Here is a 21,373-nt window from a genome sequence, read left to right as displayed (position 1 = left end):
TATAAATAATATGCATTTGATAGCTTATCTCCAGAATTGTAAAAGCATCTGATGCTCAGTGTTAGAAGATTCTTTTTAAAATTCTGACCGAGTCAGGAATAAAACAGAATTATAAATACCTGAAGGACTGTCTAGTGTTGCAACAAAGAAGATATAGAAAAGGCCCAGACTAGATTAGGACAATTAAATAAAATGCAGAAGAGTTACTGTTTAAATCAATCCTTGCACTACCCTAGTAAGGCAGCATCACATATTCAATATTAAGTTATTACATGGTGATAAGTTATATAATTGAACTTACCTGACTTCAAAATAACCAAATTAACAATTTAAAACTAGCTTTTCTTCATCTATTGTTAACTCGGTCAATCTTCAAAGAAATTGAAGACTTGAGGATCAGTTGCAGATTACAAGCAGCTGCTATAGTTATATTCCTTGGCATCACACGTAGATGTTGGGTGGTGCAAGTGTAATAAATACAAGAGGCTCAAGTTATCCAAGTGGCTGGTATTACTATTATATTACTAAACCTGAGAAGGGATTTGCGGCGGACACAAATTTGTAAAATTTGCCCATACAATTGATTATTTAACATTGGGAATCTCTGCAATAAACTTCAACTGTGGAGACTTGCTCTTCAGCATGGATCCTTGTCTTGTTTTTGAGAATTTCAGTTGGGTTTTTACGTGTTGGGTACTTGTCGGTATGGTTCGGCTGTTTTATGCTGAGGATGGAGGAGGATGTTTTAACAAGCTGACTTGACGTGACTGATTTTCGTGTACTGGCTGCAAAATCCTGACCCCTTTTCTGGGATTGGGCATTATAGTGTGTGAATGGTGAACAGAACCTTCTAAAACCAGCAGAGTGGGAAAATGCCTTTTCAATATAGGTGCAGTTTCAGCAAGTAGATTGTATGTAACATATAAGTAGACTGTTCTCGAAGTTGACTCATAACCTCAGTGGGCACAGCAGCATTATCCAGGCTACCAAAGGTCACAATTGCTACGCCATATGAACTATTAACTCTTTTTGGAAATGTGCTTATATCCCATGGAACGAAGATTGGCTAACAAGCATGTTAAAGTATCGACGTGAAGTTATATGAAGCTAAATTGGGAGTACATTTTTTATATGTGGAGTTAAGAATAAAGTAATTCTTAGGAAGGGAAAAACTCCCTTGGTTAAAGCAGTGCAAAATTAACCATTGTATACTGCATTTTCTCAGCATCTTATGTTTATTCAGTTTTCCAGTAGCGGATGTAGTTTTGCTGAACCTCAGCTGAACCTTGGCTATTGCCTCTGAGTCAGAAGGCTGTGGGCTTAAGTCTGCAGAGACATGAACGTACAGTCTAAGCCTCCATGACATCACCTAGCAATTTTAACCCCAAGTTCTCCATTCCATTGAACTAAGTGACTGCCTCCCTGATTGAGTTTGGAATCAGCCAGGGCACTACGCGCTGCATGCAATTTCCAGTGAAGTCCCCAACAGCACTTCAACATTAGATTGCACTTCCTAAAGCGAGGCTACAGCTCCTGCTTGCATTTTTCATTTCTGAACTCTGGAAGATATCCTGGCTGCATCATGGCTACATGAGTGTGCAGAAGGTCTTCCCTGCTTTTCTAATTCCTCCCTGGAGATCCGCGTGGATGCAGTCAGAAGAAGGAGGTAGCAACTGTTCCTCAGGAGCTGTGCGAGTATTCCCATGGTGGATGCCAACCAAGAGATGGAAAGGGTCAGCATGACCCTCAACATGGGTTTCAATTACCTCACAAGCAAAAAGAGTGAGTCCAGCTCTTCACCTCTTAGCTCTCGTAACAGTGCCTGAAAGCACTCCTTTAATTTCTTCCTCTACCACTGAACAATTCCTTCCCCTCTATCACATAAACAATCACACATATTCCATCGTTTTTTTTTAAGACTACACACCAACATCAGTCCCTTCTTTTCCTCCTGCTCGACTTCTGCTGGTGCGATGTGAGGGGAAGATGTGCACAAGGTGGCTCCCACTGAAAAGCTGAACTTTTTGCCCTTTTTTTCTGATGCCACACATCTTTTACCTTTCATAAATCTCTGAATTTTAGACGGGTAGAGTTGTCCCTCCTTTGAGATGCCCGATGGAGGCAGAGTCAAGAACAATTCAAGCCGACACCCGTTGACTGAATCTGAAGCCTCTCCAGTTTCAACTGGAGATGAGGGCGGCACAGTAATGCACTGCTGTCTCATGGCACCGAGGACCCATGTTCAATCCCAGCCCCAGGTCACTGCCCATGTGAAGTTTGCACATTCTCCCAGTGTCTGTGTGGGTCCCAATGAAGTTCAGGGTAGGTGGATTGGTCATACTAAATTGCCCCTTAATTGGAAAAAATTAAAAAGAAGTTTCAACTGGAGGTAAGATGGCAGGGGAGGCTGACCACTCTACTAACGGCTGAGGCTCTCACCAGCACTTTAGCAGATGAGTTGATAGATACTATCAAAACTTGTCGGTGGATCTTAAAAGATCAATCGAAGAGTCCTTGGCCCCATTCATTTGGTTCTTGAGACCATAAGTAAGACCGTCAAAGCTCATGTAGCCATTATTATGAGCATGGAGGAGGCTTCATCGGATCACCTCTCTGGAGTCCAATCTTGCCTATGTGGTTGAATACAACAAATCTTTAAAAAAACAAACTGGATGACATGGAGGACAGATCCAGGAGGCAGAACATTCGTATTGTGGGTTTCTCGAGGGGACTGAGGGCCATGCCCCGACTGGATATATCTCGAGCATATTCTATAGGATGGTGGATGAGGGTGTATTTGCATCTCTCCCTACCCCCAGAATTAGACCAGGCCTGTCGTACACTTGACCTAATTCACATTCTGGAGATCCGCCTCATGCGGTGATCGTAAGATTCCATAATTCTAAAGAAAAAGAACGGGTTCTTCGATGGGCAAAACAACACTGTGAACTCAAGCAGGAAGGCCATTCCATTAGACTGTACCAAGACTTGAATGCAGGCCTAACAAAAAGAGCCGAGCCATTTTTACTGGTGTGAAATCCATCTTATACAAAAATGGAGTCAAGTTCGGGATTGTCTATCCAGCTTGTCTTCAAGTAACGTTTGAGGAAAAAGACCACCAGGTTGGATTCTCCGTTTCTGAGACTAAGTGTTGACTCCAATAGAGAATCTGTGGAAAATCGACACCACACCTGCACCGATTCTGCTATTTAAAAAAAAATATAAATTCAGAGTACCCAATTCATTTTTTCCAATTAAGGGGAAATTTAGTATGGCTAATCCACCTACCCTGCACATCTTTGTGTTGTGGGGGTGAAACCCACGCAAACACAGGGAGAATGTGCAAACTCCACACAGCCAGTGACCCAGAACCGGGATCGAACCTGGGACCTCGGCGCCATGAGGCAGCAGGGCTAACCCACTGCGCCACCGTGCTGCCCCCGATTCTGCTACTATTAATGGGCTAGCACCCCGTCTGTTGTGGAGCACAATCACTTCTAATGAAAAACGGTGCCAGATTTGCCGGGTCCGTGGTTGACACTCAGGAGGCTGATAAGCCGCAGCCACACATAAACAATTCCTCCCTCTACCCTTACAGACACACAGCATCCCAGCCAACAAGATGGCTGTAAGGAGAGCAAAGGCACTGTTCACAGATGCAGAACTGGAGAACCTCCTGGACACAGTGGAGGAGCGGCAGATGACCCTGCACCCTGGCCCGGGAAGGAGGCTGCCTGGCGCCGCCGTCCGTTGTGTCTGGGTGCATGTGGCAGAGGCAGTAAGTGCCGTGGGCAACATCGCCCATACTGGCATGCAATGCCGAATAAATCTTCACCACCTCAGGGCAGCCAGGGTCAGTAGACAGCACTGTGCTCCTGGCACTGGGCCCCCAACCCCCCCCCCCCCCAAACACACACACACACACACCAGTAACCCCTTCCTCCCACCCTCCGGGGAATGGTGGAATCCACACACTGGCCCACATGTCAGCATCTATACCAGCCACCATGGCCGGCTGCCCTGGCCACAGAGGTCACCAGCTGCCTACCCTCTGGGCTGCATGCATTGGACTGTCTAACACTGTCGTTGTATGCCCCCCGCCCCCCACCCCCCCTTGTGGTGGCACAGTCACAGCGTGATGTGGCACAGTCTATAACGGAGATGGTCCACTCCCTGTATTCTATGGCTACGAGAATGCAGACCCTGGCCGAGACCAGAGCGGGCCTCCAGGACCGGCAGTGCCAGGTGGCATTGGTGCCTCCGGGGGGCAGGCGCTCGCAGGGTGGCACCACGTTAGCTGGGTCACCTGTGCAGCAGCCAGGCCTATCCAGGCCTGGTCACCCCAGAAGACGCGCGCCAACAGGGGCCTTTGTCACATGTCAGGAGTCACAGCAGGCCGCATTACTCCTGCTGTACTATCTGGGGAACCACGCCGGGAATCGAACCAGGGACCCTGGCTCTGTGAAGCCATAGTGCTAACTCATGGTGCAGATTAGTTTCATATCTGAAAATAGTTACGTCTACACCTAGGTGTAGCGTTAGGACCCGTATGGCCAGAAAGTTACGTTGTCACAGTGCAGGGCACAGTTTAGTCATAGGGGCTGGGGCACAGATTTGTAAATATTTGTTCACAATAAACATCTGTTACCACCATTACAACCTGTCTCGGTGCTCTGATGGGTGTGAGGGGTAGTCTGGTCTAGGCTCGGGGGGGGGGGGGGGGGGGGGGGTGGTGCATGCCCCTTGGGTGGCCCATGCTCCTTCCTGCCCCTCCCAACCATTCTAACCACCACCACCCCAGGAATTTGGTGAGACCGTAAGATGCAATGGCGAGCTCGCATGCAGGGATCACCCAGGTGGAAGGTGTTTCCGTGGGCAGCACAGTAGCATGTTGGTGAGCACAATTGCTTCACAGCTTCCGGGTCCCAGGTTCGATTCCCGGCTTGGGTCACTGTCTGTGTGGAGTCTGCACGTTCTTCCCGTGTGTGCGTGGGTTTCCTCCGGGTGCTCCGGTTTCCTGCCACAGTCCAAAGATGTGCAGGTTAGGTGGATTGGCCATGCTAAATTTCCCTTAGTGACCAAAATTGCCCTTAGTGTTGGGTGGGGTTACTGGGTTATGGGGATAGGGTGGAGGTGTTGACCTTTGGTAGGGTGCTCTTTCAATGAGCCGATGCAGACCCGATGGGCTGAATGGCCTCCTGCACTGTAAATTCTATGAACATGTCATACGATGCAGAGAGAGGGTTGTGATTTGTTATCAATCCGGCGCCTGCCCTGATTTTGGTGTCGGAAGCTATTCTATGCCCAATCGAATTTCGCCGTCAGCCGGCGGACAATCCTGCCCCACTTTTTTGCCATGACACCTTTGTTCGAAGGCACAAATTGTGTACTCATTGAAATGTTTTATGGCTCTGTGAGCGGGCACTATGTACTTTGTCTTTTCATGTTTGTTCTTTGGGTGGGCTCTTGATGCCTTTGGTTGGATTTGGGTGTTCTCTGTTTTTTTTACATAAATCTATTGTTCTCTTTCTCTTTTTATTGACGTCATTCGATGCGACTTTGGGCGCTAATGGGTTGTAAGTTAAAAACGGCTTTATTTTCCATTTCGGAGTCTCCCTGCTGATGAGAGAGTTAGTTAACGGGAGTGGTTTACTGGGTTTTCGCCTGCTCATTAGACTAGTTTTTTAAAAAATTAGTTTAGAGCTTGTGTTTAGTTTTACTTTGTTAATTGTCGGCTTTCAGGTAAGTTATTGTTTGTTACTGTTTCATATGGCATTTCAGGTTGGGGAGTAGGGATCGGGTGGTCCCTGGCACCCAAATGACACGTTTTTCCTTTTTTTATCTCACGTCCACCAGGCATATTCCAGTTTTTAAATTTTAGATAGGGCTATCCTCCCTTTGGTAGTGGCGGATTAGTACTCAGCAATTGTTATTGCAGACCACGCCCCATATTCTGTTGACCTATAGCTGGAGTCCAGCCCCATCCACTGCAGACCCTGGAAATTAGATACTACTTTGCTGGCAGATATGAAGTTTTACGAGTGTTTGTCCACCTCCATGGATGATAAATGATCAAATCAGACTTAATTTCCCCCTCCACATTGTGGGAGGCTCTTGCCCTTAATGGGGTATTTCTTACGGAGCTTGGATGCTCAGGACAACGTTGTTGGAGCAGCAAAGGCTGGTGGGGGCGACATAGCGGCACAGTGATTAGCACTGCTGCCTCACAGCACCAGAGACCTGGATTCGATTCCGACCTCAAGTGACTGTGGAATTTGCACATTCTTGCCGTGTCTGCGGGGATTTCCTCCAGGTGCTCCAGTTTCCTCCCACAGTCCAAAGGTATACCGGTGAGGTGGATTGGCTCTGCTAAATTGCCCCTAAATGGGGTTTTGGTGATAGGGTGGGGCATTGAGCCTAGTTAGGATGCTCTTTCAGAGAGTCGGTGCAGACTTGATGGGCCCATTATCCTCCTTCTGCACTGTAGGTGTTCTATGGTTCTATTTTATGATTCTACTCGAGAGGTGGGTAACCAATATTAGCTTGATCCTACTCCAGAGCTATAGAATCATCATAGAATCCCTACTGGTATGCCAGAAAAGACTACACATCCAGTTCAAACTATTGTCCACTTACAAGGCTGTACATCAGTTACAGCGCTCCAGGATTTTGAGTACAGGGAGAAGGCCAGTTGTCTCCTAGCTCACCAATTTAAAATGTCAAGCAGCCACCCGTGAAATCCCTCTGATAATTAATCCGGGTGGCAACCTCATTTTCTCCCATCTCCAGGTCAGTGTGGCTTTTAAATCATTTCATGATGTCCTGTATAATCTGAGCCCCCTGCAGCTATTACATCTGACTTTATGGACAGTCTGCACATCCCAGCTGTTGAGTTCGACTCCCCCCGACATGATTTTAAAATTATTGGGCTGATGCAATCTGGCAAGGCCAGATGGCTTTCCGATCAAGTTTTACAAGAAGTTCTTGGAACAGTTCGTACCCTTGTTATTGGGCGTGTTCACTAACTCCGATCCTCACTCAAGCCTATATTTCTTTACTCCTCAAGACGGACAAGGACCCGACCAAATGCGGCTCATACCGACTCATCTTTCTTATAAACACGGACATTGGGCTGCTTGCTGAGATTTTGCCGCATTGGTTGAAGCCTTGCCTCCCAAATATAATTTTGGAGCATCAAACTGGCTTTGTGAAGGGCTGTCAATTATGTCCAACATACACCGCCTTTAAAATTTATTCTTTCACCCTCCCGCCACGCAAGCCTGACGTGATGGTATTGCTTGATGCTGAGAAAGCATTTGATGGGGTGGAATGGAAATATTTATTTGAGGTCCTCGGGAGATTCGCAGTAAATTGCCTCCTGGATTTGCTTGATATATAATGCCCCTATACGAACACTCTACTCTCCGATTACTTTCTGTTAAATAGGGTCATTACACAAGGATGCCCTTCTTTCTGCATTTTTTTTTGCCTTGGTAATAGAGCTGCTCTTTATAGAGGACCTCTAGTCAGTAGAGAGCTATTAGTCGTGATGGGGTGGAGCAGCAGGTATTTCTTTATGCAGATAACCTACTTCTACATATTACGCTTCCAGTTCCCTCCATTGACGACATAATGGGACAGCCTGCTGAACTTCACCCCCTCCTTAAAGAGGGCCGATTTCACGTTATTGAAACTCCGTTCTTTTGGCCAGATTCGCATCCAAGTCCTGGTAAATATGCAGTTCGCTATCTTCCCATTTGCCTGGCCCACCTTGAGATCTGTTCCTTGTCCAGGAACTGGTGCATTCATACCATCATCGCCATCGGCGGCTCGTTCTTCAACAGCTTTCTCACCAGCGCTCTGTTCGCCCTGTCCACCTCCAAGGGCCGAGAAAACGCACCTTTCCCCAGCAGCTTCTTGAACATAGGCAGCACATATGCCCCTGCATCCGATCCCTCGCTGCCCAACGGGAGGCCAACGATCCTCATGTTCTGCCTGCGTGACCTGTTCTCCAGATCCTCACTTTCTCTTGCAGCCTTTTCTGGTGGTCCTTCATTGGCCCCATCTCAACTGCTATCGCGGCTAGCTGGTCATCATGCTCAGCAACCTCCTCTTCCACCTTCTTAATTGCCTGGCCCTGGACTTCCAATCTCTGTTCCACACGATCAATCCCTGTCTTAATCGGATCCAGGTATTCTTTTCTTTGCTGAGCAAAGCTCTCCTGGAGAAAGTCCACCAGCTTCTCCGTTGACCACTGGGCCAGCAATGTTGGTCCCTGACCCTCCGCCATATTTTTCTGTGCTGCAGACTCCACACCCTTCTTCGATCAACGAGATCTCCTTTTCAGACTCCTTCGGTCCACGAATCCATACACTGGTGGGAAATCTACTCCTCTACCTCACCAATCTCCTGTTTTGTCAATCAAATCCACCATAAATCTGGGGGAAAAAAGTCCCAAAGGTCCACCACAAGCAGGAGCAACCAAATAAGCGACCATTCGCTCCATGGCAGCCACCGGAAGTCCATTGACGACATAATGAAGGCACTTAATACCTTCAGCTCCTTCTCTGTCTACAAATTAAATTTAGGCAAGAATGTTTTTCCAGTTAACCCTCCTGAAAGGGGAGTCCAATTAGGCACGTTACCTTTCCATCTTTTTAGTACAAGTTTTCACTACTTGGGAGTCTGGGTGGCCCACAACTGGGCCTCACTTCACACACAGAACATAGAACAGTACAGCACAGAACAGGCCTTTCGGCCCTCGGTGTGCCGAGCTTTGTCACATACTCAAGTCAGATCAATAAAGCTGACCTACAGAGGTCTCTATCTTTGTTGCTAGGATTCAAATAATTAAAATGAACATACTTCCTAGGTTTATTTCTCTTTCAATGTGTCTCCATTTTTCTACCCAAATCCTTTTTCATTACGGTTAACAAATGGATATCTGCTTTTATTTGGGCGGGTAAGAATCCCAGAAACTGCAGCATTCTACTGTAAAGGGACAGACAGACTGGGGGCTTAGCCCTTCCAAACATTTGTTTACTGGGCTGTTAACATTCAAAAACGTTATTGTGGTTCAGTGACCCTGATTCTATTTCAAGCCGAATGGAGGCTTGCGCGCACTACTTCTACTCTCCTTGCCATAGTTACTGCATCATTGCCCTTTCTCTCGCGACCAACCCAGTGGTCGTCTCTTCTCTTTGGATTTGGAAACAGTTTCAACAGCATTATAAGCTTGGTTGAGCCTAATTCAATTTAAGCTGTTCCACAGGATTCGGTTGGCCAGCGCTAGGGTGAGTAGGTTTTTTCCAAATGTTGAGGACCGAAGTGATTGCTGTTCACTTGCCCCAGCTAACCATACACACATGTTTTGATCCTGCCCCAAACCTTCCAGCTTCTGGGCTTCCTTTTTCAGTACTATGTCGGAGATAATCCAGGTAGATTTAACGCTACGTCCACATGTAGCCATATTTGAGGTTTTGGATTCATCGGCTTTTCACTTTGGAGTAGAGGTGGACATTGTCGCCGTTGCCTCACTGATAGCCCGGAAGCAAATATTGCTCGGTTGGAAGTCTCCCGTTCCCCTCAGTGCCTCTCTCTGGTTGGGTGAATTAATGTCATTTCTACACATAGAGAAAATCAAATTCACCATGATAGGGTCGGTGGAGAAGTTTTACCTGAGATGGCAGCCATTTGTTCCCTTTGTTAAGGATCTTGACACTACCAGCTGTTAGGGGGTTTAGTTACAGTGTTTAAATTAATTGTGTGTTTTTGTTTTATATTTGCTTGTAATTTATTGCGCTCTTGCATTCCTATTGGTTGTTTGTTATTATGTAAAACTTCAATAAACATAATTTAAAAAATAACTCTTCCTCCTGCCCTATTTCATATTATATGCACTTTTTATGTGCATCAGCTCCTCGCCACTGTTCCATCTTGCTTCTTCACCACCTATCAACACATGCACTAATTACAGAAGCCCCATATATTTCTACTGGCTATTTTTAATTCATATTCTCTGTGTATAATACAACGGAAAAGAACCAGATACCAACAACATCATTACCTTCAACCAAGCAGAATAGAATACTCTGGAGTGACTTGAGCAAGCCATCAGCAGCAGGGAAGGTGAGACTTGGTGGACAAGCTCAGCAAGCCGACAAGCATATTACTTGTAACCCGTGGTACACCAAGACAAATATCCGCAAGATCCACAAATTCAAGATGTATTCTCGGGCTCTTACCTATAAATACCAAACTTCTTTTTCTGCCATCTTAACTTGTCCCCTCTCTTGTAGTTCCGTCCCTGCAGCAAAACGCATGCAAGCAAGAGGAAGACAATCCTGCAGGTGTACTGTTAACACTCCACCTTTTAAAACACCAACAGAGATCAGTGCTCCATGTGATTAGATCTTGAACCCGAGAGATCTGCAAATGGGTAAAACACCGAGCAGCAACATGTACTATTGGCAGGGATAGCACACGAGGTTGCTTGTTGAGTGCATGTTCCTCCCCCAGATCTGCACAAACCATCCACAAATGAGGACTTCCAAGGGCTCAGCCATGAATAGAAAACTTTTGCAATTTTCAAACAACTGTAAGAGATGTTGAAAGGTTTGTCGAGAAGGGAGCCAATTCCTATATTTCGGCAGTGTCTGCACTTCTGAAGTACTTTAAATATGAAATACTTTGGAATATCTGTCAATGTTGAAATGTGCTATACATATATGAATTCTTTCTTTTGGCAAAGGAGGAATCAAAGAGTTAAGGAGAGGGACCATGTTACATTGACTGAATAGCTAAGCAATTAACTGATCTAACACATTGCTTTCTGCAAGACATTGAGGTGGCCTCCTTTTGCTGCTCCTTCCTTGACCAATGATGACAGCTGCTGCTTTGCCTTCTCCAAATTAAGGACTCTCAGTATGGTTCGGTGGTAAAGTATGCAAGACACTTCTTTGGTGTGGGAGACTTAATGCAACATCCTGCTGGGAGCTCCCAGACCCATCGAGACACCTGAAGCACTTCATCACTACGGTGTGCGCATTAATGATCCTAATGGACTCAAACTTTGATTATAGCTTTGTTGCTTAGTTATTGTGGGTTTGCAGAGTTATGAGTCATGTCAGTCGCATGGGAATCATCCTGTCACTTTCTTGGGTGGTCAGATGCAGTGTATTATGGAAAAATATGCTTGACCCTGCTTATCTGATCAACCACTTGCTGCACAATAATGAAGACCAGCTTTTTCTAATTACCAACATTGCTGACTAATGTGCTGCTGGCAAACTGTGTAAACAAGAATACTCCATGTGGGGAAAGCCAACCATTGCTGAAACTCCTCATGAATGCTCCTGAATACTATTGAGATCAGTGGGGAAGTTTATATGCTGTTCTGTGGTGAAAGCTGTCAGTCATGTACTTATTGTAACTATAAACTGAAGACTGGGAGATGCAAATGATGCTCTCTGTCAACTGAAAGTAACCATTGGTGAAAGGGCTGTGGTAACTTTAATAGTTATTGGCAAATCATGGCCCCCTGTCCCTTTGCAGGAGATTTGCCAAGCCTCCTGGAAAAGCACAGCACTAGGCCAAAAATATAGTTTGCTGCACTGACTGCCGTTTTAAACACCCACCCTACTTGCATCTGGTGGACATGATTAAAAATTGGCCTGTGTGTGGCTAGGTCCTATTTATGTATACGACCCTCAGAGGGTGATGGCAGCCATGGACTTCCATTGAATTAGTCCATGATTATGCTTGGCAGTGTACTGCAGTGATTTGCCGTTGCTTTCTGCAGTATGACTGAGCAGGAAACACACACACTTTACTGTCTGCGCACCTTCCATGGCCATCAAGCCCTGAAGTAGGACTTGAATCCAATTCTAGCCTAGAGTTGGGAATGCTGCCCACCTAGCCACAAGACCTTCTTTATTTATGTACTGTATATACAAATTAATTTTAAGTATGCATTTTAAATCTTGACTAATTGTTAGTTAGTTTCATTGTCAGTGGTTTCACAGGTCCACGCAACATCGAGGGCCGAAGGGCCCGTACTGCGCTGTAGTGTTCTATGTTCTATTAGTTAGAGAAAAGAAATAGTAATAGTGAATGATTTCTTAGACACCCGATGCATCCCTAAACTAGGTTGGTCTAAATTTGTAAAATCAAATCCCATCAATTAAGTACACTGTGTAAATCCAAAATTTTCTTTATTTTTCAGGTCTAAACTTAGTCTGTTTCAATCAAGAATAAGTTTACAGAAAGCAAGTGTAAAGGTGAGTTGTGCAACAATTTGAATGACTGCTGTTTCTTGATCTCAATCTTGAGCTATTAATTTTCATACAATATTTCTGCAATTTGTTCCACATCTGTTTAGTTTAGCTAAATGGATGTTGTCTAAAATTTTGAGCAATTTTATCTCCAGGCTTTCCTTGTCCAGGTGAAGTGTATTTGAACAAGATGTGAACTGTTTATTTTCCTACGTTGGGATAGAAGGATTAATTGTGCACAGTTAACAGTACCTTGGCAAGAAACCCTGAAGCAGTCACAAGATTGAAGTTGGAGAATTAAAGTCATGATCTCTGAATGAGTAAGGGCTACGTCCAGCTCCCTCTTAAATATAGAACATAGAATTTATAGTGCAGAAGGAGGCCATTCAGCCCATCGAGTCTGCACTGACTCTTGGAAAGAGCACCCCACCCAAGCCCAAACCTCCACCCTATCCCCATAACCCAGAAACCCCAACTAACCTTTTTGGACACTAAGGCCAATTTAGCATGACCAATAAACATAACGCGCACATCTTTGGATTGTGGGAGGAAACTGGAGCATCCGGAGGAAACCCACACAGGCACAGGGAGAATGTGCAGACTCTGCACAGACAGTGACCCAAGCTGGGAATTGAACCTCGGACCCTGGAGCTGTGAAGCAACTGTGCTAACCACTGTGCTACCGTGCCGCCCTGATATATCTAACTAAATGACCCAACAGCTTTCTGTGATAGAGAATTCCACAAGTTTGCACTCTCAGAGAAGAAGTTCTTCCTGATCTCAGTCCTGAATAACTTATCCCTTATTCTCAGGCTGTGACCCCTTGTTCTGGATGTCCCCAACAACAGGAACATTCTTCCCACATCTAGCCTGTGCAGTCCCATCAGAATTTTATGTTTCTATGAGATCCCCTCTCATTCTTCTAAACTTCAGTAAGTACAAGCCTAGTCGATCCAGTCTTTCTTTATTTGTCAGTCCTGCCATCCGGGAATTAATCTGGTGAACCTTCGCTGAACATCCTCAATAGCAAGAATGTTTTTCCTCAAACTAGGAGACCAAAACTGCACACAGTGCTCAAGGTGTGGCCTCATCAAGGCCCTGTATAACTTCAGCATGACATCACTACTCCGATACTCAAATCCTGTCACTATGAAAGCCAGCATGCTATTGGCTTTCCTCAACGCCTGCTGTACCTGCATGCCAACCTTCACTGACTGTTCCCCATCATGAAACCCAGGTCTCATTGCACTTCCACTTTTCCTAAACTGCCATCGTTCAGATAATAATCTACTTTCCTGTTTTTGCCACCAAAGTGGATATTTACCCACATTATATCGCATTTGCCAAGTATTTGCCCACTCAGCCAGCCTGTTCAAGCCACCCTGCAGCCTCTTTGCATCCTGCTCGCAGCACGCACTGACACCCAGCTTAGTGTCGTCTGCACATGTGGACATATTGCATGCAGTTCCTTCGTCAAAATCATTAATGTATATTGTGAACAGCTGGGATCCCAGCACTGAACCCTAGGGTATCCCACTAGTCACTGCCTGCCACTCTGAAAAGGGCCAATTTTTTCCCACTCTCTGCTTCTTGGCTGCCAATCAGTTTTCTATCAACGTCAATACATTACCCCCAATACCATGAGCTTTTAATTTTGCTTATTAATCTCTTGTGTGGGACCTTGTCAAAAGCCTTTTGAAAGTCCAGATACACAACATCCATTGGTTCACCTTTGTCCACTCTATTGATTACATCCTCAAAACGTTCTAGAAGATTTGTCGCGCATGATTTCCCTTTAGTGAATCCATGCTGACTTGGACTGATCCTGTCCCGGCTTTCCAAATGCGCAGTTATTTCCTCCTTAATAACTGACTCCAGCATTTTCTCCACCCCAACGTCAGGCTAACCGGTGTATAATTCCCCATTTTCTCTCTCCCACCTTTTTTAAAAAGTGGGGTTACATTAGCTACCTGACAATCCATTGGAACTCATCCGGAGTCTATAGAATGCTGGAAAATGATCAGCAGTGCGTCCAGTATTTCTAGGGCCAGTTCCTTAAATACTCTGGGATGCAGCGCATCAGGCCCTGGGGACGTTTCGGGTTTTAATCCCATCAACTTCCCCAATACAATTTCCTGACTAATAAGGATTTCCTTCAGTTCCTTCTTCATGCTCGACCCTCTGTCCCCTAGAATTTCTGGAAGGTTATTTGTGTCCTCCTTTGTGACGACCGATCCAAAGTACTTGTTCAACTGGTCTGCCATCTCTTTGTTGCCCATTATGAATTCGCCTGATTCTAACTGAGCGGGACCTACATTTGTCTACACCAGTCTTTTTCTCTTCACATATCTGTAGGAGCCTTTGCAGTCAGTTTTTATGTTTGTTTACCCTTGTATTCTAATATCTTCTGAATTATACCCTTTGACCTCCTCTGCTTAATTTTAAATTTCTCCCAGTCCTCAGGCTTGCTGCTTTTCCTGACCAATTTATATGCCTCCTCTTTGACTTTAGTACTATCTCTGATTTCCCTTGTTAGCCATGGTTGAGCCACCTTCCCCTTGGAAGAAAAGAGTCTTAAAATACAGCACTACTTCAAGTTTAAATTAGAAAATCAGAAGAGCAGGTGAACAGCTGTGTTATTCTATAGGCTCAGTTGAAGACAACATCATTGTAAGACAGGGAATTAATGAATTATCAGTAAAGTTCGAAGAGCTACTAAAATCATTCAACGTATATTTTAAATCCAAGAAGCAATAAAATACTTGAAAGAGCTAAATTAATTGAGAAGCTGACTGCCAGGGGAACCAGTTGATTTATTCATCCAATGATCAAGGATGGCAGACGGTTGTGAATATGGAATTTTAAAGTCTGAACTCTTCAGAGACCGCGTAGTGGTAGGTGCACCCTGACCTGTAAGCAAAGGAAGGTCTAACCTCGGAAAAGGCAACCAGATAGTTCGACAGTCGAAACTCCATGAGCAGCACAGGACTATCTCAAGAGAAGAGAATAAAACATAATGCAGAGGCCAGTCCTCAGTCCATCTGGTTAAACTACAAGGACACAGCAAAACTCAAGTCCAAGGAATCAACACTGAATGGGCCAGCAGAGCAACCATGCCAGTGCTATGGAAAAAATGTCCTCACAGGTGCAATCAATGTACAGCAAGTGCAGCCCACTGCTTCCAAAGCAACTGGATTTGACACCATGGCAAACTGCAAGGCAAAACCTTTGAAATGCATGGATGGCCTAAAGACGGTCCACAAGGTCAAGATGGCAAACAGGGTGAATACACAGCCATGTTCCTGGTTTCTTAGTTTGTAATGCAAAGATTTCTGTCATAGCCATCAAATACATTTTAAATTGGATACAGGAGCCTGTGTTGTAATCCTGTCAATCAAAGAGTCGTAGCTGAAAGACTTCTGGCTTTGAACAAAAGACACATCACTTTACGGGCCCGCAGGAATCCAACTTCCGGTTATTGATACAATCCTGGAACCACTGAGGTATGGTGACATACAGATCCTCCAGCTGATCTAGGTCATCAGTAACCAGCCTTTCTCTTTCCTGAGCAGCCTTGGATCTCCTCAAAGTGGCATATGTAGATTTGAATCATCTCAAAGCAACTGTCACTAATCCTACAGAGCTGAATGCTCCCGAGTACTCAAACAAAAAAGTCCTGACTGGGACTTCATCTCTGAACTTACTTCTCTCTTTGCGGAGCATATTTATCCATTCTAGGTACAGATACCAGAAAACTTTCAATGTTCAGACTAGTCAACCTTCCAGGAACTCCCTCCAGTGGAGAAGGTAAGGAGAGTGATCAGTCAGCACCCTCTACATCTGACTCTGAAGATGGTACAGCAGGCCAACACTGCAAATACTGTGTCTGCACTACAACTACCAGCCAACCAAAACCACAAGAGATGCTGAAACCTGGTAGCAGCCATAAATGGCTAACAACAAAAAGCAAATGTTAAGCATACCACTAAACCTTATTCTCATCACGGAGTCCTCAGCCAGAGAGGATAGCAAGACAACCCACATGACAAAAGTGAAGAAAGAAATGATTATGATTGGACACGATGCCTGTCCACCCTGCAAGAAACAAGTTATAAAGTAGCAGCAAACGCTGATCTATACAACAGCCAGACGGACCAGGTGCAGGTCAACATGAAGGAATGGAAGAAAAGAATGAAAGCACATCTAGATGCCATCTCAACCTCAAGTGACTTGAAGCACCAACAATGACAAAGCCTACCACTCCTCTGACAAAATGGGTATGGAAGGGGTATAAACCCTCCAGGCAACCTGTAGCATTAAATTCAAGGACTTTAATAAGGGGAAAAATGTGGCAGTGATAATTTAGTAATAGCGATTAGGCAGTAACAAAAGTATAAATGTATGGGAGTGATAATGTATGACCAGAAGTAAACTAATATAACTCAAATACATTGGATAAAAACTTGGTGGTGGAGGCGGGCGGTGTATTGTGGGAATCTGACACAGAGTTAATGTGGAACTGTGTTCAGGACCACCCACATGGTGTTGTAAGTAGGCATATTACACACCCAGGTACCAATTGTACCGAGATGTGTGTAGGCCTGCAGATTTAAGGTTTTGAGATATAAAACCCTTCTAATTAATCCTGTTTACCCAACTATCTTGACTGTTAATTGCCCGACAAGTCAAAATTGAACCACTCAATTATATACTGTGGTTAGAGTAAAATCCATAGATATTACAGATTCTAAAAAGTAATAGAATTCTCAATGTTACAGACCCAAGCATTGAGACAGCTCCTGTTTGTACCTTATACTGTACTTGGCTGCTTGCCCCCACCATGCATGCCCTAATTCAAGTATGAATGCAGACTGTGACCTTTGCCAACTCTCACATCTAGGTGCATATGTAAAGAAAACTTAAGTGAGATATCACTGGTAAAGTTCATGAACTACACAAGTCACTGCTTTCAGAAACCCAATTAAAAAATAAAAACAAAATTAACTTCTTTGAAATATCACAATAGAGTAATACTTTATCAGAAGTATTCTTCCAAATTTAGTTGAAAAGTCCAACTTTGGGGTTATCAAATAATGAGCACCTTTTGCTCAACAGAAAATAGTAGGTGACGGGCATCAAATGCTTTTGTCAGTCACTTCAGCAGTGACCGTGATCTGGGTGCCCCACGCATCTACTCTACCCCTTCCATGCAAGGAAAATAAGGTATAATGCTGTGAAACCTAACTAAGAAAATATTTTTAAAATAGTGGAGAGGTAAAAATAAGCCAAGAATGGAGCCATTTTACAGATTATATCTGTATGGTGGCACAGTGGTCCACTTCTGCCTTGCATCGCCAGGGACCCAGGTTCAATTCCTCCTTGACTGTCTGTGTGGCGTTTGCACATTCTCCCCATGTCTGCATGGGTTTCCTCCGGGTGCTCCGCTTTCTTCCCACAGTCTAAAGATATGACGGTGAGGTGAATTGGCTAAGCTAAATTGCCCCTTAAGAGTCAAAAAAGGTTAGGTGGTGCTACAGGAATAGGAAGGGGGGGGGGGGGGGGGGTGGACCTGGGTGGAGTGCTCCTTTGGAGGGTTGGTGCAGACTAAATAGGCTGAATGGCCTCCTTCGGCACTGTAGGAATTCTAAGTTTCTATAATAAATATCTAGAGGGAAAACTTATTTTAAAAATCGTAACGTAAATTCGGAAACTTTTGTGAGCCTATTTGACATCCAGTAGTAAATGTTTTGTTTGAATTTCAGTTAAAAGCACGGCGCAGTGAGTGCAATACAAAAGCTAACCACGCTAGAAATGACTATCTTCTCACACTGGCAGCTGCAAATGCGCATCAAGACCGCTATTATCAAATAGACCTGGTTAACATGATGATGGTAAGCAAACCTTTCTATCCTTGCGTTTTGTGATTCAGAAGTCAACAGCAAAATTAAGCAGAGCAGTAATGTTTCATCTCAGATGCTTGCTTTACCTGTCATTAGTTTTTGAACCTGGAGTCTGACTTGCAAGTCATGTTACATGCAGTTTTTGCATTCCTAATATTGCCTTGCGTGGTTGCACCAAAACAACAGTCACTCAAAAAATGAAATGCGTCATTAGCCACAAAATTATATCGTTATAGGATTTCCAGAGGAAGCACCTCTTTAAATTGTATTCTTGTGTTCTTTAAGTCAAACCTTTAAAATTGTCTACTGGATGGTGTCAGTGAAATACTTGGGTACCAGCTCATGTAATGATTTGAGCAACAATTGCAAGTTAATTTGAATTAGTTTATTGTTCTTCAAATTTTCAAAAGAGGGACTCATCTTACATCTTCCCAAACCGGTTATCATTGCATTTATCTTTATCTCAAGGCATTATTTTGATTTCCAGAGTTAAATTGTACCTGTAGTGTGACTGTAATAGAAATTGAGATGATTGGTGAGGTCTATTTTTGAGGTCAGGTTGCAATTGAGCCATTGCAGTATTAAAAGATTGTTTCTGTATGATTGTAATTTTGCAAGAAGTATCTAATTTAGATAACTGGGTCATGTTACCATGTTAAACCTTGAACAGATTTTAGAAGTTAGTCCTTTTTATGAATGCCATTATAGTTCATTTCCCATCCCTCTTTCCAACCCAGATATGTTGTCCACTCTGACCTCTGCTATGCTCCTCTGCCTATCTTCAAAGTAGTCTGATCCTAAATACTCCAAATTTGGAACTCCTTTCAACCTAATGTCGAATGTGCTGATGGGTCTGATCTGACCGATCCTACTGATCGACCTTGGTTCAACTAATTCAGGAGCTTATTGGAAAGTAAACATTTAAATTATGCTAATGAAGTTGAAATTTGCCATTTTATATCTCTATATTGCAATCAATTTAATCCTCGAACAAAAATGTGGCTGTAACGTGAATAATACCATTTTTTTTTTATTCTAATGGCCATTTAATTAACATTTTCTTTGCATAGAATTTACAGTGCAAAAGGAGGCCATTCAGCCTATCGAGTCTGCACCGGCTCTTGGAAAGAGCACCCTACCCAAGGTCAACACCTCCACCCTATCCCCATAACCCAGTAACCCCACGGGCAATTTTGGACACTTAAGGGCAATTTATCATGGCCAATCCACCTAACCTACACATCTTTGGACTGTGGGAGGAAACCGGAGCACCCGGAGGAAACCCACGCACACACGGGGAGGATGTGCAGACTCCACACAGACAGTGACCTAAGCTGGAATCGAACCTGGGACCCTGGAGCTGTGAAGCAATTGTGCTATCCACAATGCTACCGTGCTGCCCTATTTTATAATACAATCTAACCATTAAATACCTAACACAGAACAGAACAGCACAGCAACAGCCCTTCAGCCCTCCAAGCCTGGGTCGACCATGATGCCTGTCTAAACTAAAGCCTTCTGCACTTCCGGGGTCCGTGCCCCTCTATTCCCATCCTATTCATGTATTTCAAGGATAAGCCTCTTAAACGTCGCTATCGTATATGCTTCCACCACCTCCCCTGGTAGTGCGTTCCAGGCACTCGCCACCCTCTGTGTAAAAACAACTTGCCTCCCATATCTCCTGTAAATGTTGCCTCTTGCACCTTAAACCTATGGCCCCGAGTAATTGACTTTTCTACCTTGGGTAAAGCTTCTGACAATCCACTCTGTCCATGTCACTCATAATTTTGAGGTGGAGATGCCGGCGTTGGACTGGGGTGAGCACTGTGAGAAATCTTACAACACCAGGTTAAAGTCCAACAGGTTTGTTTCGAATCACTAGCTTTCGAAGCACTGCTCCTTCGAAGGAGCAGTGCTCCAAAAGCTAGTGATTCGAAGCAAACCTGTTGGACTTTAACCTGGTGTTGTAAGACTTAGTGTACTCATAACTTTGTAAACTTCTATCAGGACGCCCCTCAACCTCCCATCATCCCAGTGAAAACGATCCTGAGTTTATCCAACCTCTCCTCATAGCTTATACCCTCCATACCAGGCACATCATGGTAAACCTCTTCTGTACCCTGTCCAAAGCCTCCACGTCCTTCTGGTAGTGTGGCAACCAGAATGGTACGCAAACTAAGGATCTGTACAACTGCAACATGACTTTCCAATTTTTATACTTAATGCCCCGTCCAATGAAGCCAAGCATGCCATGTGCCTTCTTGACTACCTTATCTACATGTGTTGCCACTTGCAGTGATCTGTGAACCTGTACGCCCAAGTCTCTCTGCTGTCAATACTACTAAGGGTTCTGCCATTTACTGTATATTTCCCAACTTTATTAGACCTTCCTAAATGCATTACCACACATTTGTCTGGACTAAACACCAATCCATCTCCATCCAAGTCTCCACCTGATTTTTAAAAAGAAAATAATTTTATTCAGATTTTAACAAAATATCAATAACAGAAAATATTAACAACTGAGAAAACAAAAGAGAGCAAACCCCCCCCCCCCCCGGTAAATACAAAAAAGAAGTAGTAGATTAACGCCTGTCATAAACAAAGAACACATATACACGTCCCTTCAACCCAACCCCCCGGGCTGCTGCTGCTGCTGGCCTTTTTCCCTATTGTTCTGCCAGGAAATCTAGGAAAGGTTGCCACCGCCTGAAAAACCCTTGTACTGATCCCCTCAGGGCAAATTTCACCCTCTCCAATTTGATAAACCCCACCATATCACTGATCCAGGCCTCCATGCTTGGGGGCCTCGCATCCTTCCACTGAAGAAGAATCATCCGCCGGGCTACAAGGGACGCAAAGGCCAGGATGCCGGCCTCTTTCGCCTCCTGCACTCCCAGCTCCTCTGCAACGCTGAATATTGCGAGCCCCCAGCCTGGATTGACCCTGGATCCTACCACCCTCGACACCGTGCTTGCTACTCCCTTCCAAAATTCCCCCAGTGCTGGGCATGCCCAGAACATATGGGCATGGTTCGCTGGGCTCCCCGAGCACCTAGTACACCTGTCCTCGCCCCCAAAGAACCTACCCATCCTCGTCCCGGTCATATGAGCCCTATGCAGCACCTTGAACTGTATGAGGCTAAGCCTCGCACAAGAAGAGGAGGAGTTTACTATTTCCAGAGCATCCGCCCCCGTCCCC

The 21,373-nt window shown here is 44.6% G+C and overlaps 1 protein-coding gene across 3 annotated transcripts in view; it reads left to right on the top strand.

The window, feature by feature from the left end:
- LOC119977748 (F-BAR and double SH3 domains protein 2-like) overlaps positions 1 to 21,373 on the top strand; it is a 326,212-nt gene that overhangs the window by 154,394 nt on the left and 150,445 nt on the right. For all 3 annotated transcript variants that reach the window (XM_038818952.1, XM_038818954.1, XM_038818953.1), the window contains exons 7-8: positions 12,224 to 12,278; positions 18,035 to 18,163. In XM_038818952.1, the coding sequence (XP_038674880.1) occupies positions 12,224 to 12,278; positions 18,035 to 18,163 (184 nt within the window). The remainder of the gene's footprint in view (positions 1 to 12,223; positions 12,279 to 18,034; positions 18,164 to 21,373) is intronic.

This window comes from Scyliorhinus canicula, chromosome 14, assembly GCF_902713615.1.
Source record: "Scyliorhinus canicula chromosome 14, sScyCan1.1, whole genome shotgun sequence".
Taxonomy (NCBI): Eukaryota; Metazoa; Chordata; class Chondrichthyes; order Carcharhiniformes; family Scyliorhinidae; genus Scyliorhinus; species Scyliorhinus canicula.
This window is presented reverse-complemented; position numbering and strand designations above follow the sequence as displayed.